At 45.6% G+C, this 22,454-nt stretch overlaps 1 protein-coding gene across 1 annotated transcript; it reads left to right on the top strand.

Moving 5' to 3' along the window:
• Positions 1-4,721: 4,721 nt before the first annotated feature.
• Csrp3 (cysteine and glycine rich protein 3) lies at positions 4,722-21,830 on the top strand. The gene is made up of 5 exons (XM_038314105.1): positions 4,722-4,833; positions 9,392-9,560; positions 11,075-11,207; positions 12,259-12,352; positions 21,754-21,830. The coding sequence occupies exons 1-5, from the start codon at positions 4,722-4,724 to the stop codon at positions 21,828-21,830; spliced, it is 585 nt and encodes a 194-aa protein (XP_038170033.1).
• Positions 21,831-22,454: the final 624 nt, after the last annotated feature.

Below are 22,454 nucleotides of genomic sequence, written 5' to 3' on the forward strand. Positions count from 1 at the left end.
AATGGCTCTGGTCTTTCGGAAGCCGGTGTCTTCTCACGCTTTGATGTCTTTTTTGCTGAACTATGAGAGGAGAGGCACTTGAGAGGGAACACTACTGAGCAGTGTTTCTGCAAAGAGAGTCTTCGCTCGCCGGCAGTTCGGGTCCTTAAATTGGTCTCAGGGCTGGGAGGACTCTAGAAGATGCTTCGCTGCATTGCAGCCTCTTAGATGTCCATCCCCACAGGAGATGAAAACCAGCAGTGAGAGAGACCTCCAGCTCACCTGAGCCCTTTCCATGTGTGAACACCACAGGTTCCTGGGAGGTCCCTTATGTTACCAAGTTGGAGTCCCCGGGACTCGTCTCATGAATACTTCCTACACCCCATGGAGAGATGATGGGTCTGTGAGATCTCAGTCGCCACCAGATAAAAAACTTGGTCACTGGAAGAGCAGGCTCATGTCTGTCTCCCGGAAGATAGGAGGCAGCAGAAGGTGGCAGATTGGTCAAGTTAACTTGCCTTTGAGATGCAGCTCTCCCATTTACGGACTGTGTGATCTTGGTCAAGGCCTCTGTATAGTTTTCTCATGCCCAACTTGGGAACAACACAATTCACTTTGTTTGACTGTTGTAAGTGTCCAAGCTAATGTATGGAATGCATTCATGTGAACACAGCTCTGGAGTCAAAGATCGGAATTCCAGTCTAACTATGTGATATAGGACAGAGATGTAAATTTTCCTAAATGCACATTTCCCTATCTACAAAGATGGTTTCAACAACAGCTACCTGGAAGGGTTACTGGTTATGAGTTACTGAGTGCCTGGCCCAAGGGCTGTGCTCTAGAATCTTTGACTTCATGGCAATGTCTGAGATAGTATTAACTCTATCATGGAGTCCAGAACTCTGTCTCAGCTTGTGTAGACAAATCAAACTCACCATGCGGCGGCTTCTCTTAAGAGGAGCAGGTGAGCCAACGGTAAGCTGAACACATTTGCTGAGTTGCTGGAGGTGTCTTTCCAAGTCTTGACTTAGCTTCCCTCCCAGATTTTTAAACAGGCCTCTAAGAAGTAATACGGTCACTAAGTGGCAGCTTTTGTCTACTCCACTTTGCCCTGAAACATCATCTTTTAGCCTCATGGTTGCAGGGAATGAGTAGAAAGAGAAAGAAGGGGGAAAGAGGAGGAGAAAGGGAGTGAGGAATGAAAATCAAAGGACTGTTCAATGAACAGTTTGGCTTTATTTTAGAAAATTCAGGTGACACACAGCTGTTCAGAGAGGTAGCAGACCCAATCAAAATCTACATTTTATAACTGAGTACCACTCAGTTTCCAGAGCGTGTGACAGTGGCTGAGCAGATGCAATTCTCGGAGCAGTTCCCAAAGAGTCCTCATTTGGGAAGGACACTTAAGGTCAGAGAGGTTACTGGCTTCCTGGATCACACAGCTTTGAAGAAGTTAGAAAGGACTAGACTGTAGGCCCGGACCTGATCCCTGACTCACTAAAGAGAACTCCCAGTCAGCGGCAATTCTCTCTCACAGAGCCAATATTTAAGAAGCCCGTTGAAGGCCGTCTCTGAGTGGGATTGGAGTAACCAGTCTGTTCCCAGCTGGTACAGTAGGCTTCACTCTCTACCCCACCCTTATAAACTCGTCTCCCTTTTGACCCTGACCTATGACTTGTCTCTGACAACAGCAACCTCAATAATAGTTCCAGAAAGCAGTGCCAGGTGGTGTGATGGTGGCCCAGGCGATAAACAGTGCCAACTGACAGGCAAACCTATATTTGGTGTCCTACCTTCAATGACCCTTGCCAGTTCCAAGCAACGCTGATAAACAAATGGCCCATCTCTTGGCACTGTGCCAAGGTAAATGCTCATCCGGATCCCAGCTCTGGGTGTTGAAACACAGCTATTCCAAAGCAATGCAGAAGCCAAAAAGGCCACCTGTAAGCCAAGACCAAAATGTACTCTCAAGTCATAGTGGCTTAACTAGAACATTGGTGGCATTTGAATAGCCTGTAATAAAGAAAAAAAAATCACATTTGCCTTGGAAAAGCCCAGCATTTCTTTAAATTTCCACCACATTTTCATGACCTTCACAACTGTCCCATGCACAAGAAGACACTAACATTTATTTCCCTTGGGTTCAAGTGACAAATGACAATCATAGTCCATGCTTTCTGATTCAGGACATGTTATGATACTTTTATAACTTTTGTGAGCACTAGAAGAAGAAATCAAAGCCATTTTTCTTGTGTAGTTTCCCTTGCTGTGCTCCCTTCCTTGGGAATAGAATTCACTATTAAGTGAATCTTTATGTGTTACTATTTTGGGTTTTGAGCTCTGATGTATGTAAGGCATAGAGTTATGATCACTTACAAACAGGTTGTTGAGATGCATTAGCTGGTGAGGAGGTATTATATATAATTTTACCCTCATTTTGAAAAGTAGGCCGAGGCAAATGCATGGGTGTGTGTGTGTGTGTGTGTGTGTGTGTGTGTGTGTGTGTGTGCTTTTTTCGGAGGCATATCAGTCTCTCAGTCTTACATTAAACATGCCGATGAAATCACTGACAATAGGAAATGGAAAAATCTGACCTGAGGTGGTTTTCACTGAAAGTTTCCATGCCATTAACTCTACAAGGGTCATTGTCATGTTCTCAGATAAAACACACTATACCTCCCCTGTTTGAATTAGGATGAAACCAGGATCAAAATGAACATGAACACAATTATGTGATTCTGCCCTTTTCCAGAAAATGTGTTCTTTCATATGTGGAGGATGGATCTGGGAAAAAGAAGCTAGCTAAGAAATGACCCTAGTTGTTTGCTTTCTATGTAGCCATCTTGGCTGGAAATGAGTATGCCAGACAATTTCCAAAATTCATTCCAACTCAAGAGTCTACTGTTTCAATGGAGTCAGTAGAACTACTTAGGCTCTGTTTTGGAGATATAAAGTCATTATGGCTTTTTACTAATTCTTAAGTCTCCATGAAATGTCCTTGCCTTCTTCTGTATCTGACGGACTCCTAGTCACTATCTGAATGTGGTCTCTAATGTGACCGCAATCCCTGCTGTTCTCTCACCCGTGTTACCATAGTACTCTGGTCCAAAGTGTTCTGGCTCTTGTCTGCTTCTCTCAGGGTGGGCTTCTCAATGCCAGGGACACAACCCACTCATTCTTCTATGTTTCCTCCTTGACCCACCACTTGGGACCTAGTTCAGTACGAGGCAGGCAGGTAGTAAGCCCCCAGTGAGAAAATGAGTGAATACAGGCTTGATTCCAGCCGTTCATATCACTCTTTCCACTCCACTGGATAAACTGAATGGCAGAATAGAAATGTCTACAAAATGTTTCCTGTTTTGAAGTTGTTTCCTAGTTTTTTTTTTCCTAAATAGAGAAGACACAGAGAGGAAGCATGGGGTGTTTAAGATGACTTCTAAAGGGATGGCATTCTCTGAGATGCTCAGTGGAGACATTCCCTTCAGTCCAGTGTCAGGTTCAGTGGTCTGTTTTCTGTTTACTTTCTGTTTCTTAGCAAAAACTGCCAGTGTTGTAAGACTGTGAGACACAACCCGGAGAGGTGACCCAAGAGGGCTTAGTGCTAATCGCAACTATCATAAGAAGGAACTGGGCAGAACTGCCTCGCAGAGTGCTTGATGGTGCTTAGTGTCCATGATTCGGTGACACACCAAGCTTCTAGGAAGCCAAAGGTTCCTGGGAGAAATCCAGCTCCTTGGGCAGATGGTAGGGCTTCAGAAGTCTACTGAATATCAACAGCTTAATCCAGCTTTGCTCCAAGGAAACTAAAAACTTGGGTTCACATTTAAGAACCTGAAAATTCTGGCTTACCACCCCTTTTATGAACATCTTTTAAACATCATCCTCTCGGGAAAAGCTGAGAGAGAGGAGAGGTACGGCTCTTGGCAGAGTGTGTTTCTAAGGTGCAGGGGACAGGTAGGTACCATCTCCCACTGAGCCTGTGAGCTCTTACGTCCCTTCTCACACACTGAATCTTCTGGTCCCCTAAATAACCCCAGAGAGAAGTGTTGGGTGGTGAGGTAGAGAAAAGCCCCGCAACCCCTCTAGATGCAAAGCATGCTGAGGGCAGCTGAGAGCACAGTGTATCTTCCGGATTGCCGAGCCACTATAGCGCTGGCTGCCTGGCAATGGCGTTCCTCAACAGATACGAGAACCAACACTCGACAAGACAGTTTTCATATTCTATATTTTTTGCCACCTGGACAAGCCAAGACCGCAAGCTGCTATCCGCAACAGCATCAATACTGCCTGCTCTGAGGTACACCAAGCCCGAACCTTCGCTATATTGAGATCTAAGGTAGACAGGCAAGAACACGTCACGTTCAGAAAGTTAATCCCACTTTTGATGAGATAACTTTCAAACTTTGGAGGACAAGAAAATAGTATTAGAATACAATTTTATGCACACAAAATTAGTTGCCTATTCTTTCTTGGAGACCTGTGAGATACCTAGGGACAGATGTTGCTGAAATTTAACAGAAGAGGGGACTGAGATGGCTCAATAAGCAGATGCCTCAAAGCCTGCAGGGTCTGGGCTGCTTGTAGAAGGTAGTCATTTGTTGAATGAGTGAATGACTGAATGAATCAGCCTGTACCCAGGCCCTCAGATCACTGTATTTCCAGTCAGTTTACCCTCAATACCATCTAAACCTAGGGCATTTGCTTTATATCCTCTTAGACTGACCTTGCTCAGAGTCTTCACCATGCCAAACTGGGGCGGAGGTGCAAAATGTGGAGCCTGCGAAAAGACGGTTTACCACGCGGAAGAGATCCAGTGCAATGGGAGGAGCTTCCACAAGACCTGTTTCCTCTGCAGTGAGTTGGGGAGACCCCCAGGGGTTTGCTGCGGGCTCTGAGTCCTCATTGAATCCTACTGTGATTGTCACAGTGCAGCACCAGCATGCGGGAGCAGGAAGCTCTGTGGAAACCCTGCCTGTGGGCTCCACTTTCCCTAGCCACGCACCAGCTCAGAGGCAGTTTCACCCAACTCAAAAGTCAGGACAAGCTGTGTTGGCCCTGCTCTCGGTGACATTTGCAAAGTATGACTTGGCAGAGAAAGGAAACTAGCAGTTGTCTGGAGCCAAACTAGATTTGGTTTTTTTCTTGTGTGGCCCCGGTCAGCTGTCACCGAAGCCAGCTGTGGCTAGTCTTCGCTAAGAAAGGGAAGGCAGTGGGCAGCACATGTCAGGCTTAGGCATCCAAATGAAGGAACTCTTTAGCTGTCAGACAGATTTACAAATGCCCAAACCGAGGGAGCTCTGAGCTACTGTGACATATACTTGAGGGTCTGACATGTGACCTTGGTCAAGTCGTTTCTTATCTCTGTGCTCAGGTGGCAGGCACCTGCAGCAGAGTGAGGGCTAACCCCTGCACCGTCAGACCCCTGCCCCATGGCTCCTTGACATCACATTCTGCAGTTCCTTTTATGCGACAAATGGGCCATGGCTTTGAGGGAAGGCCACCCACCTTCCCTGCTTCTAGGCCAAAGCAACGACTCACAGGCTAGCTTCATTCAGTATCTGGCAGGATCTGTTAGCCAGCTCAGTTCTCCCCTCATGCCCCACTGAGGTGGTTGCAAGGCCTCCATTGATGGAGCTCCAGATGAACTTCAGGGCCTAAGTTCTAAATGTTAGAGCCGAGAATACATACTCCAACTCTATCAGCCAGAAATAGTGTCCGGCTGTGTTCTCAGCTGCAGGTCCATGGTCCTCCCCCTCCTCGGCAACTGTATTTATAGAGGAAAAAGAGGACTGGTTTAGGTGATTAGGTTGACACACTAATGCTCTGGATTTTAAGGATGGGCAATTGTCTTTTAAGTCATCTTACAAATCCTTCATATCCACTATTTTTCATTTATAATTATCTGGACCTTGTTATCCATTCTCGAAGCCTTCAGTGACTCTCTAAAAATAGCCAGTGTCCTTTAAGTGACCAGAACCAGAAAGAGAACTGGAACCAAACAGGAAGTAAGCTTCGAGTGAGGCTTTTCGATTCTCTAACTGTAACTGTGGGAAGCTGTTTTATCATGGTAGGCCCTGTCTTTCTACCCATAAAATAAGGATGGATTTGCTAGGAGAAAACTGGGGTCCTACACCTGGAAATCCGGCTTTCTAGGCTTTGTCCTGCTTGTATTAACTTTGATGCTGTGTAGTAAGTAGAGTGGATGGAAGCTTCCCACTGAGGTGGGGGTGAGTTGTCTTGACTTCCCAGAGGATGACACTGGCTGTGCTCAGTGGAGACACAGGAGAAGGGTTTGAACACTTGGGAGCATACCCCATGGGTGGGATGAGAGCTCAGCCATGTGGGTTTCAGCCGTAGCGGCAGGGGCCTCTGGGGAGGGCACACTTTTCTATATTATCTCTATGAGACTTACCAGACTCCAGCCAAGCCTCTGCTAGCAGGGAACAGGGCTCAGAGAGGCAGTTCTACTGCACTTTAGCCTACTAGTGTGGTCCTGAGTTCTATATAAACCTAGAAGGAATGTATGTAAGCCACATATGTAAGCATAAGCATTCCATGGTAGTCATCATTTTATAGATATGCCAGTGAGACTAGGGAAAATCAGTTTTGAAATATCTCACTATGTGAGCTATAAGTCAAATATATATATACATATATATATGTCTCATGACTCATGAGATATTTGATATTTTATATTTTTAGTGTTCGCACTCAACTGAAGCTGAGTACGATTTTGTGAGCCTATCAGCACATCCTGTATGGATGGTTGCCATGGTACTGGGCAGCACAGTTCTCTACTGCTATGTACCAAAGCTCTTCGGGGCCCAGCAGAATGGCTCAGTGGGTAAAAGTGTTTGTTGGCAAACCTAATGACCTGAGTTCAATCCCTGGAACCCATATGGTAGAGGGAGAGAAATAATTCCTGCAGGTTATCCTCTGACTTACACACACACACACACACACACACACACACACACACACACCAGAATATAATATTTTTAAAGTTTTTAAAGTCAGACTTGGCCTGACCTTGCAAGGTGCTCTTCACAAGGTGTCACGGAGAGCTGAGAGTGGGAACTGGTAAGTCACAGGAATGGAGGTCAGGGACAGCCCTGAACTTCACTGCTGTACAACAGGAGCTCACTGATCTCTAATGACAAGGACCTTTACTCAGCCAGTCACTCACCCAACATGTGCAGATCTGGGCCCTCTGTCATGGTCTGGAGATACCCTATGAGACCTGTCCCCTGTGAGCAAAGTGGAGGGCAGTAACTAATGCCAACAGGGTAGACTCGGGTATCTGCCTTCTGTACCCCAGTGGAAGGCATTTCTCTTAAATTGTTCTTCAAAGAATTTTTTTTAAATTCAAAGCCTTTTAAAGTCTCTCATGCTATTGGACATTCTCTCAGTGATTTACATCTTTTTCCTTGAGCAAAGAATTTTTAATCTATCAATTGTAGTAAGGAAGAGGCTGCTTAGCCCCTAAATAACCACACAGATACTGTATTAATTAAATCACTGCTGGGCCCATTAGCTCTAGCCTCTTATTGGCTAACTTTTACAACTGAATTTAACCCATTTCTAGTAATCTTTGTACCACCACGTGGTTGTGGCTTACGGGGTAATGTTCCGTCAGGCTCCAGCAGAGCTACATGGCTTCTCTCTGACCCTGCCGCCTTTCTCCCAGCATTCACTTTAGTTTTCCCCACATAGCTCTGTTCTTTTGTCCTACCACAGGGCAGTTTCTTTATTCATTAACCAATAAAAGCAACACATAGACAGAAGGACCCCCACACCAATAGATACTTGAATAAATTCTCTCCTATATTCCTATCTTCCAAACTCCCCAACCATTAATCTCTGGCCCATCCTACTTCATTCATAATCTTCTTCTTTTATGCATGTTTTAATTACTCTAGTTTTAACAACAACACGTCATTTCAGAAAGGCATATTAATCTGCAATGATCTCATCCATGCCAGGTTCCTTATAAAGATCACTTGGCGGAACTGTTTTGTCTTTTAAAGAAACAAATACGTTGAATGTCCATGTTTTATTATTTCTGAGGTTATGCTCGCACTTAACGATTATTACTATAAACCTTTAATGGTCATTATTGCAAAGCACTGCAGTGTTTTGTTAAGTTGTGGAAATGGTTTATCCCTAACAGCTGCCTAACAACTATGGTAGGTAATAGGCTCTGTGCGTTGAGGTCATTTTCATGCTCTAGACTCCTGGTCAAGGGCCAAGCAAGGGCTGCCTGACAAAGGCTCAGACAGAGATCTACATGAACATGAGCTGTGCAGGGCGTCTGGCTACAATCAGCTGTCCCGAGAGTGAGTGTACAGATGAGGATGGCAAGAAAGAATGGGATCCTTGAGTTTGTGTGAGACTAGGAAAATTAGCGTTTCCAGTATATTCTTCATGTGTGTTATTAAATATTATAAGATGATATGACATTTTCATTTACATCTTTAAAAGTCCCACCCTCAGGATTGCCTGCTTAACTTAGTAGTAGAGAGCTTGGTTAGAATGCCTGAGGCCCTGGGTTAAATTCCTAACACCACACACACACACACACACACACACACACACACACACACACAAACAGACACATACACGCAAAGTCTTTTCAAGCTTAAAAATCAACTCTTTCTGCAATCTTTGTCTTTGGATTTAGTTACCTTATATTTGGAGACAAATGACATAAGGTAAGTGATAGATAACGGCTTGAGCCAATGGGTGATGAAGGGGACCAGTGGGTCACTTATGTCCCTTCTGTCCCACCCCTAATTCCAGAACTGGTCACAATATCACAGTGTTCTTCAAAAAGCTTGATAAAGGCTGGCAATGGTGACACACGCCTTTAATCCCAACACTCTGAAGGCAGAGGCAGGTGGATATCTGTGAGGTCTACAGAGCTAGTTTTAGGACAGCCAAAGCTACACGAGGAAACCCTGTTTCAAATAGACAAATAAAATAGATAGATAGATAAACAAACAAACAAATAGACAACAAAACCTTGATGGGTACAGAAACTGCTCCTATATGACTAAGGTGTAAGTAAGCTGCCCCACCCCACAAGTTCCCTGATGTCATTCAGCAGGATTCATTCGTTCACCAGGAACACTGTTACTAACAGGTCCAAGACTCCATACTCGGTTGCAATGCTGACTTCTACCCCCTTTTCCGTTGGGTACACCAAACATCTGTTTCTCTTCTCTGAGCCTCTTTTCTCGTCTGCCAGACCAGGTCTGTCTTGAAAGTGACTCAGAACAGACAGATGCTCTAGATGTGCTAGGAGTCACAGATGTACTCTTGGTCTGGGGCTCTGGGTGCAGAAGAGAGAGGTGGGGGAAGAGAGAGGTGGGGAGGTCAACCCTTACTCCTTGACTCTTTCTGTCCTCTGCAGTGGCCTGCAGGAAGGCTCTGGACAGCACCACAGTGGCAGCTCATGAGTCAGAGATCTACTGTAAGGTCTGCTACGGGCGCAAGTATGGTCCCAAGGGGATCGGGTTTGGACAAGGCGCTGGCTGCCTCAGCACAGACACAGGCGAGCATCTTGGCCTACAGTTCCAACAGTAAGTTACTACCATGCTTCTTTTCTCTCTGTTAGTCTCCAATGATCAAGACAGTTCATTCCGTTCCCATAGCAACATTTTCTGGACATGGGAGAATGGACTCTATTGTTGACTTGCCAACAATAGGAATATTCACTCTGACCAAGTTGTAACAATGTGTTGTCTCTCTCTGAATTATCTGCTTTTCTAAAGGGCAATTACTTTTACATGATGGTTCTCAGTTTGCATGTCAAGAGAGAACCCAGAATGTACAGATGTTTCATCATTTGATCTTTGCAAACTGCATGGAGTCTCTTTTCTTCTCTGTTGTGAGCTTCTGTGTAAATCGTATAAATAGAGCAGGAAAGTCTTGGTCATTCTCTGTGTGTTTGTTGGTGAAGATTTATTTCTTAGGTTGTAAGATGAGTAATGTCTGCAATGCAAGAAGATGGGTCTGGAGCTGACCCTCAGGCGGAAATACCAATATGATGGTTTTGTGGGCCTCCTTGGTTGTCTGCTGCCATACCTGTACAGTACTAACATCCCCCAAAACAATCCTGAGAGTGTGAGATATCACAGTGGCCACTGCCAGCTCAATCTACTTCCCCACTTTCCCTGTTAACCATCACTAGCCAGACTTGAAAACAATCTGATGATGGCTGGCCCACAGCTGCTGGCTGCCCAGCTGGTATCTTGTCTGGGCCTAGCCCTGTGGCGATTGGCCAGAAACAGCTAGCTGAACTGAGTACCTACCTCAGAGAACAGTTTGTCATTTTGTCTCCTGAGAAGAAGGTCATCCACTGTAGAGCCTGGAAAAGTCGAGGGATGTGTGCTCACTAGAGGCCTTTTCTTATTTTTCTCATTACTCGCCATCCCAGCTAGAGACCTTCAGTTAAAGACGACAAGGTGATAGCAGCTGCATGTGCTGTCTTGCATCATCTAAAGCCTACTTTTTGACATGGGGAAGGAGTGCAAAGCCGTTGGAGACCTGGGTTTTTTCCTAGCTCTACCTGCCATCTTCTGCCTAGTCTTGCTCCTGTCAGGTCCTCCCTCTCTTCCCACTGTCCGTATCTACTTCAGTCACTGGTGAGGCTCAAGAGACACCACATGTAATGGAACATCAAAGACTAAAACTGCAAGGAGCAGAGTCCTTGCTTTTAGTTTGGGAAAAGTGCGCATCATCTTGGCCTGTAGTTTTCACCTGGCTTCATGATAGTACAATAAAATATCTAAAGAACAAGAGCAAACCAACAACAGCAATGGCAGCACATGGGCATGCATGGAATACTTGCTAAAGTGTCAAAGGAAAGATATAAAATCATTGAAGCTAACACACGTTAGCCCATCCACACCGACAGGCGCTGTCTTCAGGGCTTTAACACAACCATCACCCTCAACAACTGAGACATGTCCCGTGATTATGCCTATTGTAGATGATGAGAAAGAGGCACAGTGGAGTGAGGTACATCACCTGAGGCACAATTTTCAAACTGTGCGCCAAGGGCAGTCTTCATTCCACTTACCGTTTCCACCAGGTCCCCGAAGCCAGCACGTGCAGCCACTACGAGCAACCCTTCCAAGTTCTCTGCGAAGTTTGGAGAATCAGAGAAGTGCCCACGATGTGGGAAGTCAGTGTATGCTGCTGAGAAGGTCATGGGAGGTGGCAAGGTGAGGATGTCCGGGTGAGCCAAACAGCGGCTTCTCATCTCCACTGGATCCGTGGGGACTATGGGTGGGGCCAGACCCTTCATTCTCCTTAGCCTCCACAACTGTTTAGAAGCCACACACGAACCCCCCCCCCCAGCCATTTCCAAAATTTGTGACTGTTACATAGTGCCGTTTGGCAACTACAATTAGCGAGTTTGTTGCAATAGAAACATACTGGGGAGAAGGTATGCAGCAGAGCTTCATCGATACAAAGGGGCACAAGATCCTCTTCCTCCCCCCCATGGTTCTGTGTTCCATCCCTTTAGAGGTGTTAGCCATGGAAACCCATCAGCCCTGTGCAACTCAGCTTGATTGGTTTGGGGAAAGTCATCAAGTGGGCACAGAATGTGCACCGCCCTTTAAGTCCAAACCCAGAGTGTTCACCAAAGGAACTGGACCTGGGGAAAGAAAAATTGTGTTCATTCTGTATAAAGAGAAGGGGAGACTTGGAGGGCTTGAAGCTTAGGGCTGATGTCACCGAAGACCAGCCATTTGCAGACCAACAAGACCTCCAGGCCATGCCTGGCAGGCAAAGATGTGCAGGACAGAGGTGGGCTACTGGAAGCCAAGCCATACACCTCTCTGCCATCATAGCTTCAGAGTAAAAACAAGTGGCTTGCCTGGATAATTGCCTAGTTCCCTCCTTTTCACTTTTTTGAACTTTATATGTAATATAAACATTGCTATTGTCTCATGGGCAAGTCTTTCCTGCCAGTTTGTCCCAATCTTATCACTAGAGGGAAGCCCTTTCCTGTTGAGTTTATTCTGAAGAAACACACATGCAAATTATTATTATAAATCCATTATCAGGGTTCTAAGAATTGCTGGTCAAAAGCATGGCATCTTATTTTCTTGAAACCCCTGGCATTATTAGTTGAGGGCCTTCTTTCATAAGAAGAGAAAGACCAGGGCAGTAGGTGCACTGCCTCGTCTAGTGCTGGTCAGTGCATTTTCAGTGGGACCACAATGTGATGCTTGCGTCTCTGATAAATAACCCTTTCATGGCTCCCAGCCTTGGCACAAGACCTGCTTCCGCTGCGCCATCTGTGGGAAGAGCCTGGAGTCCACAAATGTCACAGACAAGGACGGAGAGCTTTATTGCAAAGGTAAGTGGCTGTGGAGACTTTCTGGGTGGAAGTTGTGCCATGCTCAGAGGGCTGCCTATGTCTGCCAGGAATCAGGCTGCTCAGCTTGGCAGCCTGGGCTCTTGGAAGGTAGTAAAACCACCCAATGGAAATGGGGCAGCCCCTGTCCCCAGCTCAGGGGTTTGGGCCCAAGTTCGGGGGTTTAGGACCAAATGTATCTGGGAGGGAGATAAGAAAGAACAGTGAAACTCAAGCATCTCTCTTCCAGTGGGAAGCAGGAAGGGTGTCTTGCTGAGTGACAGATTGTCCTGGCCTCATGTGTATGCCTCTCCCACAATCTTTCTACACTCCTGACATTTGCTTCTGATGTTGCAAGCCACTTAGCAACCACAGGGACAGAGCTGTCTTTAGTGCTGATCCTTCCAGCTTTGTTAACCACTTCCATAATCCTTTGGTTGTGTGTGTAGATGGTGAGGCCCAGCTCCTTTCTTTTTTTTTTTTTTTTTTTTTTTTTTTCTCATGGTTTATTTTTTTTTATATTTAAAAATTTCCATCTCCTTCCCTCCTCCTCCCCCCTCCCTCCCCTCCTTCTCCCCTTTCTCTCCCCTACTTCTCCCCCTTCCCTCCCCTCCCCTCCACCCATACCTCCCCTCCCTCCCTCTCAAGGCCAAGGAGCCATCAGGGTTCCCCACTCTATGCTAAGACCAAGGTCCTCCCAACTCCCCCCAGGTCCAGGAAGGTGATCGACCAAGCTGAGAAGGCTCCCACAGAGCCCGTCCATGAAGAACAATCAGAGCCCAGAGCCATTGTCCTTTGCTTCTCAGTCAGCCCCCGCTGTTGGCCACACTCAGAGAGACGGGTTTGGTCGCATGATCCATCAGTCCCATTCCAACTGGAGTTGGTGATCTCCCATTAGTTCTGTCCCACCGTCTCCATGAGTGAACGCACCCCTCTCGTTCCTGACTTTCTCCCTCATGTTCTCGCTCCTTCTGCTCCTCATCGGGACCTTGGGAGCTCAGTCCAGTGCTCCAATGTGGGGCTCAGTCACCTTCCCCATCTGTCGCCAGCTGGAGGTTCCCTCACGGTCCTGACTTTCTTTCTCATGTTCTCTCTCCTTCTGCTCCTCATCCGGACCTTGGGAGCTCAGTCCGGTGCTCCAAGGTGGGGCTCTGTCATTTTCTTCATCTATCGTCAGGTGGAGGTTCTATGGTGATATGCAAGAAATTCATCAGTATGGCTATAGGAACTGGCCTTTTCAGGCTCCCTCTCCTCAGCTGCCCAAGGAACTAACTGGGGGCGTCTCCCTGGAAACCTGGGAACCCCTCTAGGGTCAAGTCTCTTGACAACCCTCAGGTAGCTCCTTAAATTCAGATATATGCTTCCCTGCTCTCATATCCACCTTTCCTATATCCCAAGCACCCCATTCCTCCGAGCTCCCCCCGCTCTCCCCTTCACACTTTTCTCTCCCCATCTTCCCTTGGCCCAGTCTTGCCCAACCCTCAAGTTCCCAATTTTGCCTGGCGATCGTGTCTACTTCCAATATCCAGGAGGATTACTATATCTTTTTTGGGAGTTCACCTTCTTATTATCTTCTCAAGGATCCCAAACTTATAGGCTCGATGTCCTTTAATCATGGCTAGAAACCGAATATGAGTGAGTATATCCCATATTCATCTTTTTGGGTCTGGGTTACCTCAATCAGAATAGTGTTTTCTATTTCCATCCATTTGCCTGCAAAATTCAAGATGTCATTGTTTTTTACCGCTGAGTAGTATTCTAGCATGTATATATTCCACAGTTTCTTCATCCATTCTTCCACTGAAGGGCATCTAGGCTGTCTCCAGGATCTGGCTATTACAAATAATGCTGCTATGAACATAGATGAGCATATGCTTTTGTTGTATGATTGGGCATCTCTTGGGTAGATTCCCAATAGTGGAATTGCTGGGTCCTGGGGTAGGTTGATCCCGAATTTCCTGAGAAACCGCCACACTGCTTTCCAAAGTGGTTGCACAAGTTTGCATTCCCACCAGCAATGGATGAGTGTGCCCCTTACCCCACAACCTCTCCAGCAAAGGTTATTATTGGTGTTTTGGATTTTAGCCAATCTGACAGGTGTAAGATGATATCTCAAAGTTGTTTTGATTTGCATTTCCCTGATAGCTAGGGAGGTTGAGCATGACCTTAAGTGTCTTTTGGCCATTCGAACTTCTTCTGTTGAGAATTCTCTGTTCAGTTCATCGCCCCATTTTTTAATTGGGTTAATTGGCATTTTACCGTCTAGTCTCTTGAGTTCCTTATATATTTTAGAGATCAGACCTTTGTCAGTTGCAGGGTTGGTGAAGATCTTTTCCCAGTCAGTAGGCTGCCTTTGTGTCTTAGTGACAATGTCCTTTGCTTTACAGAAGCTGCTCAACTTCAGGAGGTCCCATTTATTCAATGTTGCCCTTAAAGTCTGTGCAGCTGGGATTATGCATAGGAAACGGTTCCCTGTGCCCATTTGTTGTAGAGTACTTCCCACTTTCTCCTCTATCAATCTCAATGTGTTCAAATTAATATTGAGGTCTTTAATCCATTTGGACTTGAGTTTTGTGCATGGTGATAGATATGGATCTACTTTCATTCTTCTACAGGTTGACATCCAGTTATGCCAGCACCATTTGTTGAAGATGCCCTCTTTTTTCCATTGTGTACTTTTGGCTCCTTTATCAAAAATCAGGTGTTCATAGGTTTGTGGTTTAAGATCCGGGTCTTCTATACGATTCCATTGGTCAACTTCTCTGTTCTTATGCCAATACCAAGCCGTTTTCAATACTGTAGCTCTGTAATAGAGTTTGAAGTCAGGGATGGTAATGCCTCCAGAAGTACCTTTATTGTATAAGATTTTTTTGGCTATCCTGGGTTTCTTGTTTTTCCATATAAAGTTGATTATTGTCCTCTCAATCTCTGTGAAGAATTTTAATGGGACCTTGATTGGGATTGCATTGAATCTATAGATTGCTTTTGGTAGAATTGCCATTTTTACTATGTTGATCCTCCCAATCCACGAGCAGGGGAGATCCTTCCATTTTCTGGTATCCTCTTCAATTTCTTTCTTCAAAGACTTAAAGTTCTTGTCAAATAAATCCTTCACTTCCTTGGTTAGCGATACTCCCAGATATCTTATGCTATTTGTGGCTATTGTGAAAGGTGATACTTCTCTGATTTCCCTCTCTGCTTCCTTATCCTTTGTGTATAGGAGGGCGACTGATTTTTTGGAGTTGATCTTGTATCCTGCCACGTTACTGAAGGAGTTTATCAGCTGTAGGAGTTCTTTGGTGGAGTTTTTGGGGTCGCTTATGTATACTATCATATCATCTGCAAATAATGAAAGTTTAACTTCTTCCTTTCCAAATTGAATCCCCTTGATTCCCTTATGTTGTCTTATTGCTATTGCTAGAACTTCAAGCACTATATTGAAGAGATAAGGAGAGAGTGGACAGCCTTGTCGTGTTCCTGAATTTAGTGGGATAGCCTTGAGTTTCTCTCCGTTTAATTTGATGTTAGCTGTCGGCTTGCTGTAAATAGCTTTTATTATATTTAGGAATGACCCTTGTATCCCTAATCTCTCCAAGACCTTTATCATAAAAGGGTGCTGAATTTTGTCAAATGCTTTTTCAGCATCTAATGAGATGACCATATGGTTTTTTTCCTTCAGTTTGTTTATATGATGGATTACATTAATAGATTTTCGTATGTTGAACCAGCCCTGCATCTCTGGGATGAAGCCTACTTGATCGTAATGGATAATTTTTCTAATGTGTTCTTGGATTCGGTTTGCCAGTATTTTATTGAGAATTTTTGCGTCCATGTTCATGAGTGAGATTGGCCTGTAATTCTCTTTCTTGGTTGAGTCTTTGTGTGGTTTAGGTATCAGGGTAACTGTAGCTTCATAGAAGGAATTTGGCAGTGACTCTTGTGTTTCTATATTATGAAATACCTTAAGGAGTATAGGTATTAGGTCTTCTTGGAAGTTCTGGTAGAATTCCGCATTGAAACCATCTGGTCCTGGGCTCTTTTTGGTAGGGAGGTTTCTGATAACAGTTTCTAATTCTTCGCGACTAACAGGACGATTTAGAGCATTTACCTGGTCCTGGTTTAACTTTGGTATATGGTATTTATCTAAAAAACTGTCCATTTCTTTTACATTTTCCAATTTTGTGGCATACAGGCTTTTGTAGTAAGATCTAATGATTTTCTGAATTTCCTCTGTGTCTGTGGTTATGTCCCCCTTTTCATTTCTGATCTTGTTAATTTGCGTGTTCTCCCTCTGCCGTTTGATTAGTTTGGCTAAGGGTTTGTCAATCTTGTTGATTTTCTCCAAGAACCAGCTTCTTGTTTCATTGATTCTTTGGATTGTTTTCTGTGTTTCTATTTTGTTGATTTCTGCCCTCAGTTTGATTATTTCCAGTCTTCTACTTCTCCTAGGTAAGTCTGCTTCTTTTTTTTCCAGAGCTTTCAGGTGTGCTGTTAAGTCACCAATGAGTGCTTTCTCCGTTTTCTTTAAGTGGGCACTTAGTGCTATGAACTTTCCTCTTAGCACTGCTTTCATTGTGTCCCATAGGTTTGAGTATGTTGTGTCTTTGTTTTCATTAAATTCAAGAAAGACTTTAATTTCTTTCTTTATTTCTTCCTTGACCCAGGTGTGGGTCAGTAGTTGACTGTTCAGTTTCCATGAGTTTGTGGGCCTTCTGGGGGTAGCATTGTTGTTGAATTCTAATTTTAATCCATGGTGATCCGATAAGACACAGGTGGTTACTAATATTTTTTTGTAACTGTGGAAGTTTGCTTTGTTACCAAGTATATGGTCAATTTTCGAAAAGGTTCCATGAGCCGCAGAGAAGAAGGTATATTCTTTCCTATTTGGGTGGAATGTTCTATAGATGTCTGTTAAGTCCATTTGGTTCATTACCTCCATTAAGTCTTTCAATTCTCTGTTAGGTTTCTGTCTGATTGACCTGTCCATTGGTGAGAGAGGAGTGTTGAAGTCTCCAACTATTAGTGTGTGTGGTTTGATGGCTGCCTTGAGTTCTAGAAGTGTTTCTTTTACATAAGTGGGAGCTTTTATATTAGGGGCATAGATATTCAGGATTGAGACTTCATTCTGAAGGATTTTTCCTGTTATGAGTATAAAGTGTCCCTTTCCATCTCTTCTGATTGATTTTAGTTTGAAGTCAACTTTGTTGGAAATTAGTATGGCCACACCCGCTTGTTTCTTAGGGCCATTTGCTTGATAAACCTTTTCCCAACCCTTTACTCTGAGTAGGTGCCTGTCTTTGTGGTTGAGGTGTGTTTCTTGTAAACAGCAAAATGTTGGATTCTGTTTTCGTATCCAGTCTCTTAGCCTGTGCCTTTTTATAGGTGAATTGAGTCCATTGATATTAAGTGATATTAATGACCAGTGGTTGTTAACTTCAGTCATTTTTAGTAGTAGAGTTTGTGTGTTTCCCTTCTTCTAGTTGTGCTGGTGAAGGGTCGCTAGATGCCTGAGTTATTGTCGGCGTTGTTGGACTCCTTGGTTTGTGATTTTCCTTCTATTACTTTCTGCAAGGCTGGATTTGTGGCTGCGTATTGTTTAAATCTGTTTTTGTCCTGGAATATCTTGTTTTCTCCATCAATGGTGAATGCAAGCTTTGCTGGGTATAATAGTCTAGGCTTGCATCCATGTTCCCTAAGTGTCTGTAGCACATCTATCCAAGCTCTTCTGGCTTTCATGGTTTCCATTGAGAAATCAGGTGTAATTCTGATAGGTTTCCCTTTATATGTTACTTGACCTTTTTCCTTTGCAGCTCTTAATATCTGTTCTTTATTCTGTATGTTTTGTGTTTTGATTATTATATGGCGTGGGGATGCTTTCTTTTGATCCAGTCTATTTGGTGTTCTGTAGGCTTCTTGTACCTTCATAGGAACATCCTTCTTTAGGTTGGGGAAGTTTTCTTCTATAATTTTGTTGAATATGTTTTCTGGGCCTTTGAGTTGTAATTCTTCTCCTTCTTCTACCCCAATTATTCTTAGGTTTGGTCTTTTCATGGTGTCCCAGATTTCCTGAATGTTTTGTGTTAAGAATTTGTTAGATTTGTTTAGTTCTTTAATCTGTGAGTTTATTTCCTCTATAGTATCTTCAGAGTCCGAGATTCTTTCTTCCATCTCTTGTATTCGGTTGGAAATACTTGTCTCTGAAGTTTCTGTTCGTTTACTCAGAGTTTCCATTTCCAGTCGTCCCTCAGATTGTGTTTTCTTCAATACCTCCATTTCATTTATCAGGTCTTGTACTGTTTCCCTTACTTGTTTGATTGCTTTTTCTTGTTTTTCTTGTTTTTCTTGGGTATCTTTGAGAGATTTATTTATTTCGTCTACCTTTTTGTTTGTCATCTCCATTTCTTTATGGCAGTTTTTTACCTCCTGTTTAAGGTCCTCTATTATTTTTATAAAGTACTGTTTAATGTCGGTTTCTTCTATATCTTCTGGGGTAGGGTGTTCAATTCTTGTTGTTTCGGGATGTCTGGCTTGTGGTGATGTCATGTTGCCTTTCATGTTGTTGGAGGAGCTCCTGCATTGGCGCCTGCCCATCTCTTCCTTCAAAAGGAGCGCGGAGGTGTTTGGTGTCCCCAAAGAATGATGGATCCTCCTGCAGACTGTGAGGTCCCCTTGCAGGCCAAGCAGCTCTCAGACAAAGGCCTACCTTGCTCCGGGCAGTCAAATGAAGGAGGGGACCTCCCACCGGCCTGGGTGCACTCAATTCCAGGTCCCCAGAGCCCAAACAGGCTGAGCTGTGGGATTTTGTGGCCCCAAAGACGGGAGGATGAGGCAGGGGGAGGGGGGGAGGATTCTGGGTGCAAGCTGGGAAGGGACAGGAAGAGAGAGGCAGTATCCGGGGAGAATAACCCCTGCAGGAAGAGCAGGAAGTGTGCTGGTGGCAGGGGGAGTTGTGGAAAGTCGGTGGTCCCTCTCCGGGCAGCTGCCGCGGTTCGGGCACTCACTCCTCACTCACCCCAAAGAATGATGGATCCTCCTGCAGACTGTGAGGTCCCCTTGCAGGCCAAGCAGCTCTCAGACAAAGGCCTACCTTGCCCCAGGCAGTCAAATGAAGGAGGGGACCTCCCACCGGCCTGGGTGCACTCAATTCCGGGTCCCCAGAGCCCAAACAGGCTGAGCTGTGGGATTTTGTGGCCCCAAAGACGGGAGGATGAGGAAGGGGGAGGGGGGGGACGGTTCTGGGTGCAAGCTGGGAAGGGACAGGGAGAGAGAGGCAGTATCCGGGGAGAATAACCCCTGCAGGAAGAGCAGGAAGTGTGCTGGTGGCAGGGGGAGTTGTGGAGAGTCGGTGGTCCCTCTCCGGGCTGCTGCCGCGGTTCAGGCACTCACTCCTCACTCACCCCAAAGAATGATGGATCCTCCTGCAGACTGTCATGTCTCCTTGCAGGCCAAGCAGCTCTCAGACAAAGGCCTACCTTGCTCCGGGCAGTCAAATGAAGGAGGGGACCTCCCACCGGCCTGGGTGCACTCAATTCCAGGTCCCCAGAGCCCAAACAGGCTGAGTTGTGGGATTTTGTGGCCCCAAAGACGGGAGGATGAGGAAGGGGGAGGGGGGGAGGATTCTGGGTGCAAGCTGGGAAGGGACAGGGAGAGAGAGGCGGTATCCGGGGAGAATAACCCCTGCAGGAAGAGCAGGAAGTGTGCTGGTGGCAGGGGGAGTTGTGGAGAGTCGGTGGTCCCTCTCAGGGCAACTGCCGCGGTTCGGGCACTCACTCCTCACTCACCCCAAAGAACGATGGATCCTCCTGCAGACTTTCAGGTCCCCTTGCAGGCCAAGCAGCTCTCAGACAAAGGCCTACCTTGCTCCGGGCAGTCAAATGAAGGAGGGGACCTCCCACCGGCCTGGGTGCACTCAATTCCGGGTCCCCAGAGCCCAAACAGGCTGAGCTGTGGGATTTTGTGGCCCCAAAGACGGGAGGATGAGGCAGGGGGAGGGGGGGAGGATTCTGGGTGCAAGCTGGGAAGGGACAGGAAGAGAGAGGCAGTATCCGGGGAGAATAACCCCTGCAGGAAGAGCAGGAAGTGTGCTGGTGGCAGGGGGAGTTGTGGAGAGTTGGTGGTCCCTCTCCGGGCAGCTGCCGCGGTTCGGGCACTCACTCCTCACTCACCCCAAAGAATGATGGATCCTTCTGCAGACTGTGAGGTTCCCTTGCAGGCCAAGCAGCTCTCAGACAAAGGCCTACCTTGCTCTGGGCAGTCAAATGAAGCCCCAGCTCCTTTCTGACAGTGAGAAAAGAAAGGACACACTAGGGAGCAAAGGCAATATGTCCTCAACCCTACAGCACCTCTAAGGCGTAGTCTGAAGTTCATAGAAACATCATCACCTAATGATGGTGTTCCAGGAGCTTTGAATGTGTTTGGTGGAGAGGAGGGAGTAGGGGTGACTTGAAGAGAAATTGCTAATTGAGACTAGGTGCCAGGTGTGGTAGCATGTATGTTTGTAATAAACCCCACACCTTTGGGTGTAGTGACACATGCCTTTTATCCTAGCACTTGGGAGGCAGAGGCAGGTGGATCTCTGTGAGGTCAAGGCCAGCCTGAACTACAGAGCAAGTTCCAGGACAGTGAGGGCTACATCCTGTCTTGAGACAACAACAACAAACAAAAACAAAACAAAACTAAAAATCCCTACACCTGGTAGGCAAAAGCAAGTAGATATGGGAATATAAGGCCAGGATGGGTTGTAGGACTGTGTCAAACAGATCCAAAGACCACAGATTGTCCTGAGCGCTCCCCATGATGACACAGAATGGGAATTCACTTGCTGTCTGATAGGCAGAAGAGATGTATAGGCCATAAGACCCTAGAATCTCGGTGTAGCCATAAAAAAAAACCCAGCATGTAAACAAAAATGTTTTCAAAGTGAAAAACATAAATGAATAAAAGTGGAGCTGTATTGGAGAACATTCAGAGTTCAGCAGCATCCGCAGAGTGGATGCGATTCTGAAAACAGTCCTCTGGGCTTGGAGGGTGATATGGGCTTGGGAAGGGGGCATCCCAGGAACAGGGAACAGTAACAGGAAGGACTTTACAGTACATTGAAGAAACTGTAAGCACTTCCGAGTGCCTGGTGGACACAGCAGGGAGAGCCCTGGGCAGCAGCTGAGCAGAAGGCTGAGCAGGCAATTCAAGTTGGCTTTTGTGGACGATCATATAAGGAAGTTTCAGTAACACTGTGAAGCGCAAAGACATAAAAAATAGATTACTAGCAAATCTAAGTGCAGCTTTGTTTCTTTAAAAGTAAAATTTGCCAAAAGACTACTACTGGCAGGTAAAAAGGATGATATTTAGGCAGGTCCTAAAACAGCGAAGCTAATATATATTCTTCCTTATCTTCTGGTTCACAGTTTGCTATGCCAAAAATTTTGGCCCCACAGGCATTGGGTTTGGCGGCCTTACACAGCAAGTGGAAAAGAAGGAGTGAAATGGCAAGCATTCTCACAACCCTGCCAGCCAACAGCACGGCCAAGTTACCCCGCAGACACAGAGTTTTTCCCCAAACTGCCTCCTTTGTAGCTGGGCGGCATTCCTCCTCAGGAGCAGGTATAGGCTGCACCGAAGTCATTTGGAAGAAAACCCCCGGGATGTAATCTGCAACAGATGCTTCATTATTCACTATTCCTGGGGCGGGAGAGGCAATAAATGTTTTAGTGGCCCTGTGTCTGTCTTGTTTGCGGAGAGAGGGTAAGGCTTTAATGAGAGGGGGTGAGAACTGGTTTATGAGTTTCTGTATCAGCCATGAAAAGAGACTGGGAAAAGAGGTAAAGGAAGACAGTGTCCCAGTGTCTCTATGGGAGCATCTCCCTCATCACCGAGAGTAGAGAAGAAAACAGGCGGTCCGAGGAAACAGAGAACGTGAAAGCAGATGCTAAGAGGAAAATCAGAACTAATAGAATGAATGAAAGGTTGATCCTTTGTTCTAGCATGGGCTTTGCAAAACTATGGGACCTGGGAAAAGACAACAAGACTTGAGATGTGGCTCCGTGTTACAAATGACAGGAGGATTTTCTCTTACTCTGTGGTTCTTTGGGGTTTAGTAATTTTCTTG

This window comes from Arvicola amphibius, chromosome 12, assembly GCF_903992535.2.
Source record: "Arvicola amphibius chromosome 12, mArvAmp1.2, whole genome shotgun sequence".
Classification (NCBI taxonomy): domain Eukaryota; kingdom Metazoa; phylum Chordata; class Mammalia; order Rodentia; family Cricetidae; genus Arvicola; species Arvicola amphibius.